The 15,985-nt window shown below is 37.3% G+C and overlaps 1 protein-coding gene across 8 annotated transcripts in view; it reads left to right on the top strand.

Moving 5' to 3' along the window:
* Positions 1-15,985, top strand: part of SGCG (sarcoglycan gamma) — a 142,854-nt gene that overhangs the window by 68,294 nt on the left and 58,575 nt on the right. For 5 of the 8 annotated variants that reach the window (XM_074569272.1, XM_074569302.1, XM_074569262.1 and 2 more), the window contains 2 exons: positions 2,939-3,136; positions 15,746-15,847. In XM_074569272.1, the coding sequence (XP_074425373.1) occupies positions 2,942-3,136; positions 15,746-15,847 (297 nt within the window). In that variant the 5' untranslated portion in view covers positions 2,939-2,941. Of the gene's footprint in view, positions 1-1,582; positions 1,627-2,938; positions 3,137-15,745; positions 15,848-15,985 lie in introns of all 8 variants that reach the window. The other 3 variants (XM_074569291.1, XM_074569311.1, XM_074569330.1) reach the window with 2 other exon arrangements.

The following is a 15,985-nucleotide window of genomic DNA, read 5'->3' as shown; positions in this document are numbered from 1 at the left end:
ACAGAGGGGAACAAGAATCAAAAGAATTGTTAGATTACATGCTTCTGGAAATCATTCTGGTTGGAATTAATTTGGCCAAACGCTTATGTCTAAAACATGTGGGTATAAACATATGAAAAAATCATCCCAGGCTCTCTTTATTTCTCTTTTTACAGAAAGAAGTTAAACACATCTAAGATGCAGTTCATTGGATGTCTGAAGTATACATCTAAAATAAGTCAGATAAATAATTCCCAGCAGGGCTCGTTTTATCTCTGTTGACCAAAAAGGGAGTCCAGGTTGACTGGCTCAGACACTGAAGGCTAAATTTTTGGTACCTAACATTGTGAGATGAATCCCAGCCTCAGAGACCCGCCGTGATGAGGCTGACATAAAAATGCGAAGATCTGAGAGCTAATTTTCTCTGTGAAATGGTGTTTTCTGTGGCAAAATTTACCTTGAAGGTGTAGCGGGCAGCAACACAAGGAACAGGCAAAGTCTGGATGCCGCAGCTAGAGGTTTGTTGCCAAAGGCTGAGCTAACTTCATGAGACTGTGCAGTTTCTGAAGGATGGTCCATTTTCCCACAGCCCTATTGAAATAACCTTTTGAGTGTTCCTAGAAGTGGATTTTATTTGTCTCCTAAAAAAGGAAAAAAAAAAAAAGCAGCGTGTCTTGTGAAGGGGGCTTCTGTTACTACAGAGATTTCTGTAGCTGTCATCCATCTCGTTTCTTGTTATGCTGACACTTAGCAAGCATGTGTGATGAAGGAAGCAGTAAGAAACTCAGAGGATGCCCTCTGTTAGGTTATTAAATAGTTGAACTACACCTGAGCAAGATCTGCATGGGTTATTTCTCAAAGTTTTACCTGTTGGTGTCACCAGATAACAGTCACTGCATCCTGTCCCGTAAGTTACAGTGTTCAGGAGAAATCTGTGTGGAAGTGTAAAGGTTTTTCTGAGCTTTTTATGGAGCCCATTGTATGTACAAATGTCCCGATTTGTCTTACTTGGCAGAGCATGGTAAAGCAAGTTCAAGATAAAGGGCAACTTCTGTGTGTGTGGTATGGTTTGTTATACAGGGATTAGCAGGAAAACAGCAGAAAAAGATGGTAGCAATTAATATATAAACAGTATCCTATGATCAGGAATAGGTACTTAAGTAATACTTGGAACTGAAAAATCTAATCTTGATACTTTTAAACAAACATAGTTCGTGTGGTGAATGTGAAGTACCATCTTGTAAATCTACAGTGTTTTGCAGTAACGTTAAGCCACGTTATTTCAGAAGCTGAGATTCTCTACTAATGTATCATTATACTATTTCCAGTATTTTCAGCGGATGAAAAGATTTACATACACAATATCATAAGCAACCGCGACTGATAGCAGCAACAAATTAATTAGAATATTGTCCCATAATGGCTGTAGCACAGTTACGTTATGAACTGCTGATGATCAGGTCTCATTATTTAATACAAATAAACGAATTAAAAGATTTTTGAATGGAAGCGCAGAAATAAGATGAACACTGCGTATATACATAAAGGTAATGGATGAACTTCTGTTCAATTGTAAACTTGTATTGTGTTCTCTGTCTTACAGTTCGATAGGAAGCTACAGGAACAAAAAATGACGTATTTCTAAAGGTGAGGGTTAGGAGGGAGAGCCACAAGCTTGTTACAGACACAGGATGGCTCTGCAGGAGACTTGAAAAGAGGTTCTTTAATGACTTGGAGTAATTCAGCAGCTGCGCAAGGATGTAGTTTAATCATGTTTTGAAAGTGGTGTGTGCAGAGCACAGGGATCTCATTCCCAGGAGTATATTCAGAATTGAGAGGAGACCTTGTGTGAAACCTGTCTGAAGGCACTCTCATTTGGGAACATTGTATTGTAGGTTTTGGAGGCAAGATGCCTGTGGGTATTCCTGGCTCATAGGAAGTACTTGAACCTCCAATACCTATTTTCTTTTTGACATCCGTGGTTGGGTTGTGGGTTGGTTTTTTTCGTAGCGGTGGAAATAAGACAGATGTTGCCCACTGTTGTTTAGTTAAGCAGCTTCAGCTGCTAAGATTTTGTTTTCTTGGCTGAAATTGTAAGCTTTAATGAATGGTTTGAATTGTTGGTGGTCTCTGTGCTGTAAAGGTGAAAGTTAGTGAATATCCTCATGTTTTAAGGAAGTGCAATCTGGTAAGATTTCTTTAAATTCAAAGCACGCTTCTTCAAGAACTATAATATAAAGTGAAGGCACTTGGTTAAACCCAGTAAGTAATGTTTTTATTGCTAATATATCTTTAAATATAACTAGCTGATAAATTCAGCAATCATTATTTCCTTTACATTATTAAGAATCATTTCATTTCTTAATATACGGATTCTGAAGCTTAACATATTCTGGCATTCCAGTGATACACAGTTAAGTTTTACATCACAAAGAATGCATTTTATTACTGAATTGAGGAAAGAATATATAGAAGTGTTTTTAAACCTGTGCTTACAAGGTACCATTACCACTTTTACCTGTTTTACAGTAAAATAATAATGTTCTGTGAGCCGCAGATTATGATATGATTGTATGAAATATTTTGTGATGGGAGAATTAGAATGCTATGACAAATGGGAGGAAAGTGTTGCCATTCTGTGTAGGATAAAACAAATTTAAGCCTCCTGAAAATGGCAATTGATGAAGACATCACATGGTGTGTACCAAAAAGTAAAGAAAATGTCAACTGATGCAATTCATGTCTTGAAACATCACATGGTGTGTACCAAAAAGTAAGATGTTAAGTGTAATTTGAATGGGACATGATGAATATGCTTTCCAGGTAAAACTTCATAGAGTTTCTAGTTTCTAGTAACTTGCTATTACAATTGTATCTTCATATTTTCCTTGGGGTTTTTATATAAATATTTTTAATTTAACTCAAACAACTAAGCAGTTGTTCTTTTTTTCTTACATAGCAGATGGTACGTGAACAATACACTACAACAACACCAGGCACTAGCCTAGAGAGGCCGAAGAATGAATATGTCTACAAAATTGGAATTTACGGCTGGAGAAAGCGTTGCCTCTACCTGTTCGTTCTCCTCCTGCTTATCATCCTGGTTGTGAATTTTTCTTTGACAATTTGGATTCTGAAAGTGATGTGGTTTTCTCCCGTAAGTGTTCTCTTTAATTTTCCATTCTTTCCATATTCTCTTCCCTGCATCACCACTTCACTTATTTCCTATGTACATCAGCTTCTCTGTATGTAATAAATGGTTCTTCTTTCTTCCTTCTCAACTGTAATTTGTACTTTGGTTGAAAGTATATAAGAAATATCTATCTTTGAGCATACTTACTGATCTGTGATTCCTGTATTGGTAATAATCTTTAAGATACTGCGGTTGTTGATACCTTACATTGAAGTGAATTCCAGCCATTCTAAGAGAATGTATTTTACTGATGTCTCACAGTCTCTGTTTAGTTTATATTTTATAAATGTGTTTGCTGTAATTTTATCTCACACAGAATTCCTTAGAGTTGAAATATTGCTGACAGTTGCTGTTTTTTCTTAGCTTCCTTCTCCTGTTTATCGGCATCTAAAATTTAACAGTTTATTTGCCCAGTTAATTACAGCTCAGAGGTAATTATTACTACTTCGTGCTTGAGATTAAGCAGCTATAGTATTTGGGAATAAATTTAATAACTTTCCACTGTCCTTTATATTTTAATATTTATAATGTAATTTTGCATGTAGTAGATTATAAGATAACTTTCAGAAGTCTGGAAGCCGTGGCTTTAGTCAGAATGCAATGAAATGCATCAGTGAACATTGCAGCTAAGCTCATTTGTTCCTAACATGCAGCCGTGATACACCAATGATTTGAATAGACTTGTTACGAGAAAAACAATAATAGTAAATTCCTACAGCTCTGCTCCTGCTACTAAAGACAGAGTTATATTATGATGTCTATAACACTAAATGAAGGGCATTTCATCTTCACAGAAGCATTGCTATAGTTGCTCTTGCTACGAAGGAAGTAGGTTAATTTTAAGTGCTACTTATTAATATAGTTACTACTGCTTGAACTCCCACAAGTTTCTTCCTCCACATAAGTTCTTTTCAGCACTGTTACTGTCATACAGATTGTCATGCAGAACATCTTCGATCACATATAATTTTTCTGTTACGCAGTTCACATGGAAGATGTGCACTTAGCGACTGCACATCATGAATCACAGAGAATATGAATAACTGTTAATTTTTTTTTTCTGTGAGGCTCAGATTTATATTTTTTAAGGAGTTTTGAAAATTATTTTCTGTTGGTTTGGTTTCACTGTATGAAACTGGGTATTTCTTCTCCAATATCAGTCAGGACTAAATAAATAGCATCAGAAACTCTAGATACGCCTATCTCCTACTAGTTCTCTCTGAGGAAGGCACCAAATGCCTTGATCTTCTGAGGCACAGCATCCTTCTGCCTTGGCAACGAGAGCAGTGGAATAACAGCTTAAGTAGAGCAAGCTTGTATTCTGTCACAGGGACTATGAATGCCGTGGTTATAAGGGTTTTCCTAATTCTCGGTTAAAGAATCTGTATTCCTGACATACCTGGTTAAATAGTGACTTAACTGTAATGCCTTCATTCCTTTGGGGTAATTTTAGGCAAATATCTCCATTTCAGCTAAATATCAGCTACAAGAACATTTGTGCAAAGTACACGTGTGTGTCACAATCCTCAGCAAAAGTATGTGTGAGGTCATTAAGAACAGAGAACTTTTTTTGCTGGGTATAGTTTAATAGAGTGTATCTGTCAAGACAAGAAGTAACCCTGAAGATGCCAGAAATATCCAGAAACACGGCTACCCTCTAAGAAAACTCTAAGGAAGAGTATAGGGATTAACTGCATGTTCAAAGTCTGGAAGTGTGATTGAAGCATCACAGTCCTTTCCTGTGTCTAAGGAAATACTGTTTGTAAAGAATGAGGGCAACAGTCATACAAATCACCAACACTATCATCAAATCCTTTTCCTGTTGGAATTAAGCATTTATTCTTCCAAGTTTTTGGTTAGTGTTTGAAAAAGAGCAGTAACAATATAGAATTAATCCATACACGCATCTTCTGTCTCAACCCAAAAAAACAGACAGTCTGATAAAGGCTAGCAAACAAGCTAAGCTGATAAAGGAGAACATGAACCAGACATAGACATGCTGCAAGATGAATAGATTTCAATCTCCTTTCAGAAATTTGGAATGACGATGGAAGACAGAGACTTTTCTAAACTCCATTGTTTGAGAGGCCTTCAGCAGTAAATGAACATGACTTAACTGAACAGAATTTCATTTCATTTCATTTCATTTCATTTCATTTCATTTCATTTCATTTCATTTCATAAAATTTAGACTAAAAGGGAACAACCAGAACAGAGAATATATTCTTTTTCTCATATTGCCCCGGTAACCTAACATATGAGCATCCCCAAGTTGTGCAGATTGATTCGCAGGTGTCAGATATGTCTCATTCTTTTTTTCTTTTTCTGTCCGGGAGTTCAGGGGGACGGCATCTCAGGTTTTTCCTGTGTCAGGCTTCCTGTGCCAGGAAAGCCAAAGCTTAGCTTTAGTTAAGACTTACAAAGGCAACCAGATGGGCTGCATCCATGGGTGCAGAGAGAACTGCCTGATTCTCTTGCAAAGTTGCCCTCTGCCACATTTGAAAGGTTATAGAGGCTGGGGAGATCCTCAATGATTCAGGGGAATGCAAGTGTTGCACTTGTCTTCAGAAAAAGAGGGCAGAAGGGCAGTCTGGTGGATTATGGGCTGCTCAGCCTCACTTCAGTCCCTGGGAAAATGATGGAACAGGTCCTCTTGGAAGACATTTCAAGGCCCATGAAGAAGGATAGTGGAGAACAGTCGGCATGGATTTACTAAGGGTGAACAATGCCTGACGAACGTGGTTACCTTCTATGATGAAATATCTGGATTTACAGATAATGGGAGGGCGCAAGATGTCTTTTACCTTGACTTTAGCAAGGCTTTTGACAGTCTCCCACAATATTCTTGTACCCTAGTTAGGACATTGCAGCCACAAAGGGTGGCCAGCCAGGCAAGGAAAAAAATATTGTCTGGATGATCAGGCGCGGAAGATAGTTACTGATGTGTTGTACTTTACATAGAGGCTAATAGTAAGAGTTGCAGGGGTCTATCCTGGGACTGGTCCTTCTTAACAACTTTATCAATGACTTAGAAGAGGTGACAGAATGCTTGCTCGCTAAGTTTGCAGGTGGTACCAATTTGGGTGTACCATGCAATACTGACATTTAGAGGAGCCTAGAGGGGCTGGAGGAATGGGCCAACCTCATGAAATTCAAAAAGCACAAATGCAAATCCAGCTCCTGGAAAGGAAGAGCCCTTGGCACCAGCACAGGCTGGGATTGCCTGGCTGGGAGCAGCTCTGTGGAGAAGGCCCTGGGGGTTGGTAGCAGCAAACTGAGCATGAGCCAATGGTGACCCTGGTAGTGGTCTTTACTTCTAGTTTCTCTTTTATGCACAGGTATTTCTGGCACTGGAATAAATAGGACAGTTGCTACAGTTGGACAAAAAAAATTACAGGGTTTTCTGAATATTATTCACAGGTATTTTCTTCTTTTTGGCTTACTTGTAATTATTGAGTGCTCTACCCACATACCTGTTCCCAGAAACTTTTATCAGAGACGTACCACTCTGCTAATCTTCTTGGGTTCTCATGGGAAATTAATAACTAATATAGAAAAAGTATTAAAAAATATTTGTTATTACTTTCCAGAGTTTTCTATAAGGCAATGCCAATTCACTTGTATTTCATTGTATAAGAAAATGTTGAAAAGCTAACTATTTATAATAGTTATAATGGCTATATATACACATTATACATTATATATACATTATATATATATAATGTGTGTATATATATATACACACATACACATTATATATATACAACCAATGGCTATATATACACATTAATTATACCGGTATAGATCTATAAATATTATATTCATTTTATAATCAAATAATTAACATAAACAACTATGTAAGCACTTGAAAAATTCAGGCACTGAAGATGTAGGGGCTTACTTAAGGAACTATGAAAAATAATGAAACTAGGAATGTGATGAATTAAGAAAGCAAAGTTGAAAATCAAGTAATACTTTCTGGCAGTGAGACTTACTAGACTGTGTAATAGCACACCTTATTAAACTGGAGATGCCCAATCATTTGGAACATTTAAAACCAGACTAGACAGCCATAAAAATGTAGGGTAAAGAACACTCGTTCACAGCAAGAGTTCTCCTTCACTGCAAAGACATACACTAATGAACTTGTACAGCCTTTCCATGTGTTTTGTCATTAACAGCGTATGCTCCATGGAATTAGTTGCCATTTTGAGGATGTTACATTTTTAAATACTCAAATGAAATATTTATTTAATTATTCACATATTCTCATCCTAAATTTTACTAAAATATTTTCGTGTCAGAACACCAATATTCCATAGTTTCTAGTGTGAATAATCCTCAACAGCTGCATTTTGCTATTTTTCCATTAAGTTAAATATAATTTGCCTCCAACCAAGCCACAGCTTTCCATTGTCTCTATGAGACAGTGATTATTTAAATATTTTATGCAAAGCATAATAGCTGAAAAGAAAGCTATTGAGATATTTATTGCAGAAAATCTGTTATCAAAGTCAGACTTCTCAATAGTGTGATATATACTTACATATATATAAGGTATTTTATTGAGGCATTTGATTAATCTGAATTATATGATGAATCAAATCATGTGTATGTAAAAAAGCGTGGAAGAACACTTGTTTAAATGAAAACAAAAATATCCAAGTTTACTGTTGTTGGAATCGTTTATTTTGATCAAGAGTGTTAAATAATCTGAGTACAGTGAGATTGTAGCGTACACACAAGTTTAAGAACGGTGGAGGGGTGAGCTCGTAAGTGCTTGAGCGCAGCTCCTGATGCTGCTTTGCTAGTTTTAAGTTGTATGGGGAAACTTAAATGAAGCTGCTCTTGGCAAACCTTCTGCCAAAGGGAAATCAGATGTTCTGCTCTCGTGATCTGACCACTACCTTCTTTTCTGAGCCCTGAAACAACCGGTAAATGTTTAACACTCAACTGCACATTTTCCTGTGGTTTTTGGCAAGTATTTTTGCTCCCGGGAGCAAGGAGAGCTGTTGTAATGCAGGAAACAGGAATTATGAATTACAGACCTGGTGAAATTTACAACTTGAGTAGCTCAGGAGTGACCTGAGAAAGGTCTCTGTCCATGAAACTTTGACTATTTGTTTCTAGTGCTATCACCTGCCTTCATAAAAGAGGTTGAACATCCCTAAAGACTTTTTATATATCTTTAGATCATCATATACTCAACAACACTATTACTTCCCAGTACCTGGATCCACGTGCACATCCTGATGAAGGCATCTTACCTGCATGTGAGCTCCAGCCCTGACCTCAGGTGCCCAGATGCTCACAGGATCAATGCCTGCTGACACCCCTTTGGTGGGTGATGGGGGACACGCTGTGGCGTGCACCTACTCTGCAATGTAATACCCAAAGTCAAGCCCAGCCTGCTGAAATAACCACAAGATGGAGAAATTGAACAACTTGGGTTTAATTCCTATTTATGTGCTTCATATACAAATAATTACCTATACATTCAGGTATGAAATCCAGCCATCTGATCAGAAACGTTCACTGTGCAGAGTTCCTCAACTGCCATTTTTCCATGTGGGACTTGTAGGACGTGTCAGTTTTGAGACTGGCGCTAAAATGACCTGAGCCTGCCAAGCTCCGGTGGAAATTGGTGAGACAGAAAAGTAACCACTGTTCTCAAATGATGGCTCCCTAAGATATACGTTGTTTACATCTTTCGTATGTCATGTTCCAGTTCATGCATTGTCTGCTGTGTTAGTACTTGCAGCTAATAAATGCCGCCCGTGTATTTCTGCAATGTCTACCACAACGGGCTTCCATCCAGATTGGGACCTGTGAGCACGACAAGATTTACGCAAATACATGTTAAGTTGTCATTTTATTGATGCATAGCGTATATTTATGCCATTATTTTAAAGGTGCTGTTATTGTCAGTGCTAGGGTAGAGCTTGCTGTGATGCACTATAGGGAGAATTGAAAACATTTGTTTTCCATTTTGCTTGATATGTTACAAAATGCACTTATCAATAACATCATTAGAGAAGCATCATAGTAGATTGTTATGGTTTTATGTGTAAAATTTCTGTGGTCACTATAAATTTTTGTACCATGAATTAAAAAATGGTCATGATGGTGCAAAGGTAACCAAAACTCTGCTCTTAAACTTTATTTAATCAGTAATACTAAGGTGAGGGGAAGGCTGGGTAATTCGAAATGAGGTTGGGTTGTTGTTGGAGATTATCTGTTTTTCATGTCAATATACTACAGTGGTTGCTATTCAATATGATAATACCATTTTAAAATAAATTTGCATGATAGCTGCAAGACAAAGCATAAGGTGAAATATTTAAGTCATTCTTTCACACAGAGCTGTTGACTGCCTCAAGGGTGCTTTGTGAGGGATGCAACATCTCTTTGTCCTTTTTTCATCTCACATTTTCATCGTCTTGACTATTTAGACAGCAAATTCTGGCAGGGTGGAGGTGATTGTCACCGTGTGCTTACACAAGGCATAGAGCACTGAGACCGTAAGATGAAACATTCCCTAGCACAAATGATAGTATTTACAATATTGAATCCATACATGGTCTGTGTTATCACATACACCATGCAAATATCCCTGATTCCTCAGAGTAATTCAAGAAATAAACATTATGCACTGTTCAGCAGAAAATCCGTTTGACAACCTTTGCAAATCAAAGGAAAATATTTGGTTTCTTTAGCTAAGTTGTGTAATTATAAAAGTTAATATAATAAAATTAATTAGCCAACTTGTAACAACTCAATTCCTGAATAAATATATGTAGCGGTGGGAGTAGCAGTGTATTTTTCTAATCTTGAGTAAATCAGTCACAGAAGATGTAATGCCGGATGTAACGGTGTTTTTATTAGCAGAGTGTTATCCAGCTTTGAAATGTCTGTGCAGTACAGACAGAGCCAGAGACAGAATTTGTTCCTCCACGAACAAGGAAACGAAGCTGGAACTGAAGCTGTTTTGAGAAGCTAATTTTTGATGTTGAGTAATACCTGCTGTAACTAATATCTATCTTTATTTAAGAAAGTCTGTTATTCTACATATCGGGACAAAGAGGACCTGAAAATATCTTGAAATTATGCATCTTAAATATGAAGCCTGTTTTATGAAAGAAATCTCATCAAAATTAAGCAAATGTCAATGGTATGATGAATTTGCATCTTTCATAGCCATTTCCTTACAAACCTATTGAGTTCAAAGGTGCCATCTACTTTTCTAGGTCATGGAGTATTACTTACCCACTTTCTAGCCGTAACCTCAAATGTTTTAGTTCGTGTCCAGCCCTAAGCCAGGTGACACTAACTTCTATACCAGGAGGGCTTGCTGTCGCTACGGGCTCTGATTTGACCAATGTCTTCGACAGAAAAGACTCCACTGTCATCTAAGAAGAGGAGTTGGATAACCTTCTCTGTCTGCACCCAGGGAATAGAGTCCTTGCAACAGAAAATGAGATGAGGCATCAGTGATGTTATTATACCAAGCACGTACTTAGCTCCAAAACAGATATTGTAAGTCAAACAGAGAGTTCCATCAGATTCATTACCAACCCTGTTTTGCTGATTGCTCTTTAACAATCTCTACCCACAGCCCTATTATCTCAATGAAACAGTACGCTCGTGTTTGCAAAGCAAGCTCTCGAAATAGTAATTGCTGCAAGAAGTACTGCAGTGAAAGCTGGATCTATAAAGCCATTAATTGAGCTAGCTTTGGGGCACAACAAATGATGGCTTGGTCTGAGCTTGCCAAGGTCTTTCTCTGGGCTGGCGTAAAAGTAGGTTGTAAGTATCCTGTAAGTAAGAAAAGGTGTTACCTGAATGGAAATGCTGTGTCCTATCTACTCTGAAGTTAATATTATCGGTTCCAGTCAGCAGCTACAGTGTGTGTGGACTATTAACGGTTGGAAAATGTGAATATTCAGGGAGCAGGTATTACAAATCAAGCATGCTATTAACTCCCGAGACCGGAGCTACTTTAATGTGAACTGAGTGCATGTTAAAGCTAATGTTTGAATCAACTTAGAGATTTTATTGTTGTAACTGTGCTAACATCTGGTATGCCTGTCTTTCCAGGATTTGATCTCTCCCCAAAAGAGGAAAACGCACATCTTCGTGTGCAGTTATTAGCTGATACATAGACCAGGTGCTTAATACCCATTGTTTAGAGGAGTATGAGGGCTGGAATTGAATCTAATGCTGAGAAGGTGCAGAAACAGTGGTGATATGATATAATAGGAAGAGTGGTTGATCCAATATAGTAAGGCCTCACATCTATCAGTTTCTATGTTGGTAGGAAAATGCAAGTTACAGCTTGATTGAATTTAGGTGACTAGAAATACTCATTATAAACTGAATGCACGTTCCGCAGGCCTCATCCTCGTTTCTGAGGGCCACATGCTTACAGCAGCAGACCTCTACGTTATTATATTGGCTTGGGAGATAAATCCCAAGTACGATTTTTGGAACATTTTGGTCCTGATGAAGGACTCAGTCCTTCCATAGTCCTCTGAAAGAAACTTGACATTTCTGCAGCTTGTGGACATACTGCACTTCTCTACTGGCTTTGTGGGGGATGGAACTGCTTCCTTTTTTTTTTTCAGAGGAAAAATATTTTGCATTTGTTCTGTCCAGAATCTAAGAGAATGATCACCCATCCAAGATGGTCCTCCCATCCAGATGCTTCATAGCACTAGTCTTCCCTAGAATTCCAGTAGTGATAGCTACTTATTTCAGGTGGTTTGGAGTATCCCCATGTAGAGAATTTGCAGAATAGCTGTCAAATATCCTTTAGACCGTGATTTCTGAATCAGAGCCTTTTGTTGGGCTTTTATGAGGCTTAAACGCACTTAGAGCTTGAATTTCTTGTAGAAGGCCTTGTGTCTGTTTCTACAAGCGCTTACCTCCTCAAGAGCATTTTCAAATTATGAAAAATGCTTCTACTGTGGTTGAAGACATCCTGTTACTCCGATTAGAATATGCCTAGCAGTTTTGAAATGAGAACTGGTCACACCTTTGTGAACTCTAATGCTGAATTGCATCTTTGGTGCATAAGGGTTTGGCAGCTGCCAGCAGTTCCCATGCCAGTCAACTCCTTGCAGCAACAGCAAAATCTGCTTAGTGTCTGCAGGGATACCATTTCATCCTCCTCTTCTATACAGCTCAGTCCCCACCTCGCTGGGGGCTTTGACTAATCAGAAAATGTGAGTCTTGGGGCTACGTGCACAGCAATGTGTTACAGCTCAGGGCCAAGCACACTCAGGCATCATCAGGAGAGCAAGAACCCAGACTTGCCATATATCAGCTATGTTTAATGAAGCTTTTTTTTTTCCTAATCAATAGCTAATTGTAGAACTGCATCAAAGTCCATGCCTAACTGATATTTGGACTCTTTCCTCAAGGCAATAGAAATATTTTTATTGAGTGAATTGAATAGGAACAGAACCAAATCCTTGAAACTGGAAGCAGCAAGGTTGTTCATCACTGAGGAAGTCACAATTCTCAGTAAATAATCATTGGCTTCTCCTAAATGGTAATGTAAGGAGCAGAGTGGTTGTTGAGAGAACATTATGTGTAACTATTATAGTCCTTTTTATGGAACTTATCGTGGGATCTCAGTGCATTAGGGTGGTTGTTTATCCTAAATCCCTCTCTTTTACATTCCATGTAACTTCCATTTGCCAATTATAAACGTGGGATAATAGAATTTCCCCATCTCACGGTACTGCATAACTCAATACTTTTACAAGCCTGAGATGCTCAAATATCGTGGTACTAAGGAAATAATAATTTTTTACAGTCACAATGGTAAAAGAAGTGAGGATCATTATATGAAATCCACATTTTTGTTGTTCTCATGCACATTACAGAGTTTATCTGCCTGTCGTCACAGATAATCATTCGTGCAGGTAACCCAAGTCTAAATTCCCGTATGTTTTTGCATTTCCTGAGTGGTCAATGAGAATGGCTGATGAAGGTCTTATTCAGATACACGAGCATGTGAGCTTTGTGTCAATGCTTAAATGAAATAGCTGATGAATAAAACAGGACATACTCGTACTTATACAAAGTAATCCTGAGTGATATGACTGGATTTACTGAAAAATAAGAATTTATTGATAAGTTAAAGTGCTAAGTTTTGTCAAATGGCATACTGTTCTTGATGTCAAAGACATTCCTTTGTCTATATAGCATTTTTAGTATAATCATTGCTGAAAAATCTGAATCCATTAGAAAGAGCGTGCTGAGTAAATTGCATAATCTTCTTTTTCAACATCAATTATAGGTTATTTGTCTCTACGTAAAATTTCTTCCTGGCAAAGCCAAAGGCAGGATAGAGATTGCCACCAGAAGTTTTTTGATTTTCCCTGGTCTGTTTCAGAGCAAGAATTAATTTCTACTTCTTCCTCTGTCTTCTTAAATCTCAATATCATTTTTATACTTACTCTATAATATACTGTTTATTTCGTTACTTATGTTCAAGGGAAAATATGAAAACTGTGTTTAAACCTGATGGTTAATGTAATCTACTTTCAGCTGATGTGAAAAGGCATGAGATCAGACCTCTAATGAGATCTTAAATTCAGTTAATTAAATGAGAGCCATTTGTTAGTGGTATTTCTTTAGAATATACTGATATTTCATGTCATATTTTTCAAAAGTGTTTGTCTTAAAACCTGTGTGTTTTTATGGTGTTGAAGTGATACTTGTTTTGTGTTACAGGTTAGAAAAAACTATTCGTAGTCCTCACAAGAAAAACATATTTCTGAATGACTCAGTGCTGCCTAGGAATTGTGATTATGAAAGCCATAGGGGGCTCATCATATGTATTATTTTAGTTTTGCCTCATGAGATGTATCAATAAATGCGAGGTACTGTTTAAAAGCTTTGCAGTGGTCTAGAATCTAGAAGCTGTATCTCCTTCCACTGAGAAAAGTCAGTACATTATGTATTTCAAAGCAGTAAAATATTTGACACTGAATAACAGACTCCATAAATAGCTATTCTAAAAGCCTCTTCCCTGAAATAAATCCTTGCTGGGGAGGAATTGCAGTTGTACTCTCCAGTGGAGTGAACTGCTGACATGAATGTTTCTTACCTTACGGAATTTAAGCAAAGCTTGTTTCTCTCTCTATCTCTCTTCAAGCCTGTGAAAAGAAAATAGCTACAATTTTTCATTGAAGGCTGGTTAGACATGTTATTTAGCATCATATATATTTTTAATATATATACACACTATACATAATATATCAATAATTATAATATTAATAACAATGATATATAATTATTAATATATATTATATGATATATAATGTAGGATAAATAAATATATATTTAAAAATGTATACATATCCTATATTATATATATAGGATATATATCTATATATATAGTCTCATTGGCGAGAACATGCCATATTTGAAAATAATTTGAAAATAAGTCTCTTAAAGTTACAGCTTTTTTCCCGTGGTAGGCATAATTCGTTGGATGAACAGGTTATTGATGTATCATCAGTGGCCTGTCGTGTATCTCTTCTTGTGTGGAGAACAACCCGAAAAATATTTGGACTGGAAATGCTTTTTGGATTTGTTGTTTATTATTTAGCCCTCTCACCTACTCCTTGTAGTCTGAGGCAGTTGACTTGAAATACTATTGTGTGTGGCCGAGCTGTAAGGCTGCAAATTTTTGGCCATTTTTTCTCACTTTTCATAGCAGAGGGAGGGGCAAATCCCTCACAGATTAGTTGAAAAACTGTGAAATACCTTGCAGCTGAAGCTGCAAGTCCTCAGAGGTACTTACTGAAGTAATTCCTCACTCATTTTTCACGTGATCAGTTCTATGATAATGATGAGAGAAAGCTGAAAGAATGAAATAAGATATGGGCTGGAAAGCACAACTGGGCTAAAATCAGGAGGGAGCGATTCAGAGAGAATAAGGAAGATACAGAAACTGAACAGCAGGTGACAGAGAGAATGGAAGATGATGGTGAGAGGTGGAGCCTTCACCTATGATTAGAGGAGAAGAAAAATAAACCAAGGGATGAAAAATGAATTAAAAAGAAAAACGTAATTATGGAAAACGGAAGCAAATAAAAATCCCTCTTTTTCTCTTCAATAGGCTCAGAAGTATTGCTTTCCTTGTAATGTATTATTGATAGAATAAACCTTGAGATGCCAACATAAGGTTTGTTTTATGTGAGTACTCATGTGTAAAAGTTTATCGTTCATGATGTTTTTAGAAGGCAAGTACAAAGGCTATTTCAGCACAGACAATACCAATTCACTTCTTTTTAAGTTAATGACTGTAATATCATTTTTCCTCAAAAAAAAAAAAATCCCAACTTTAATAACTTTTTCTTAAACACTACGGTTTCTTAAAGAAAAATAGTCCTGGAAGAAATGAGGAATTCTCAAAATTTGAAATGCATTAATATGGGTAGCTTTATCAGTAGACTGGAGACAGGCAGGCCTGGAAATCTTCTGTTTATGAAACGAACAAAAAATAAATACAGCAACGATAATAAAATTTGCATAATTCTTGCATCTTCTCCTCAGACTGGAATGGGACACCTGCGTGTCACGAAAGAAGGCCTTCGTCTGGAAGGGGAATCGGAATTCTTGTTCCCTCTTTATGCCAAAGAAATCCATTCTCGAGTGGTAAGCAGATAATCTTCCAGTAATGCTAAAATAAAATTAGTGCACTTTGGAACAGTTGAATTAGGTGAAGTCCAGGCAGCTGTCATGGAAATACGTGTGTGTGTGTGTCTGTGTGTGTGTACACACATATTGTTGCAT

The sequence above is a fragment of the Larus michahellis genome, chromosome 1 (genome assembly GCF_964199755.1).
Source record: "Larus michahellis chromosome 1, bLarMic1.1, whole genome shotgun sequence".
In the NCBI taxonomy this organism is placed as follows: Eukaryota; Metazoa; Chordata; class Aves; order Charadriiformes; family Laridae; genus Larus; species Larus michahellis.
Note: the sequence above shows the minus strand (reverse complement) of the source record. Positions and strands in the feature narration are given on the sequence as shown.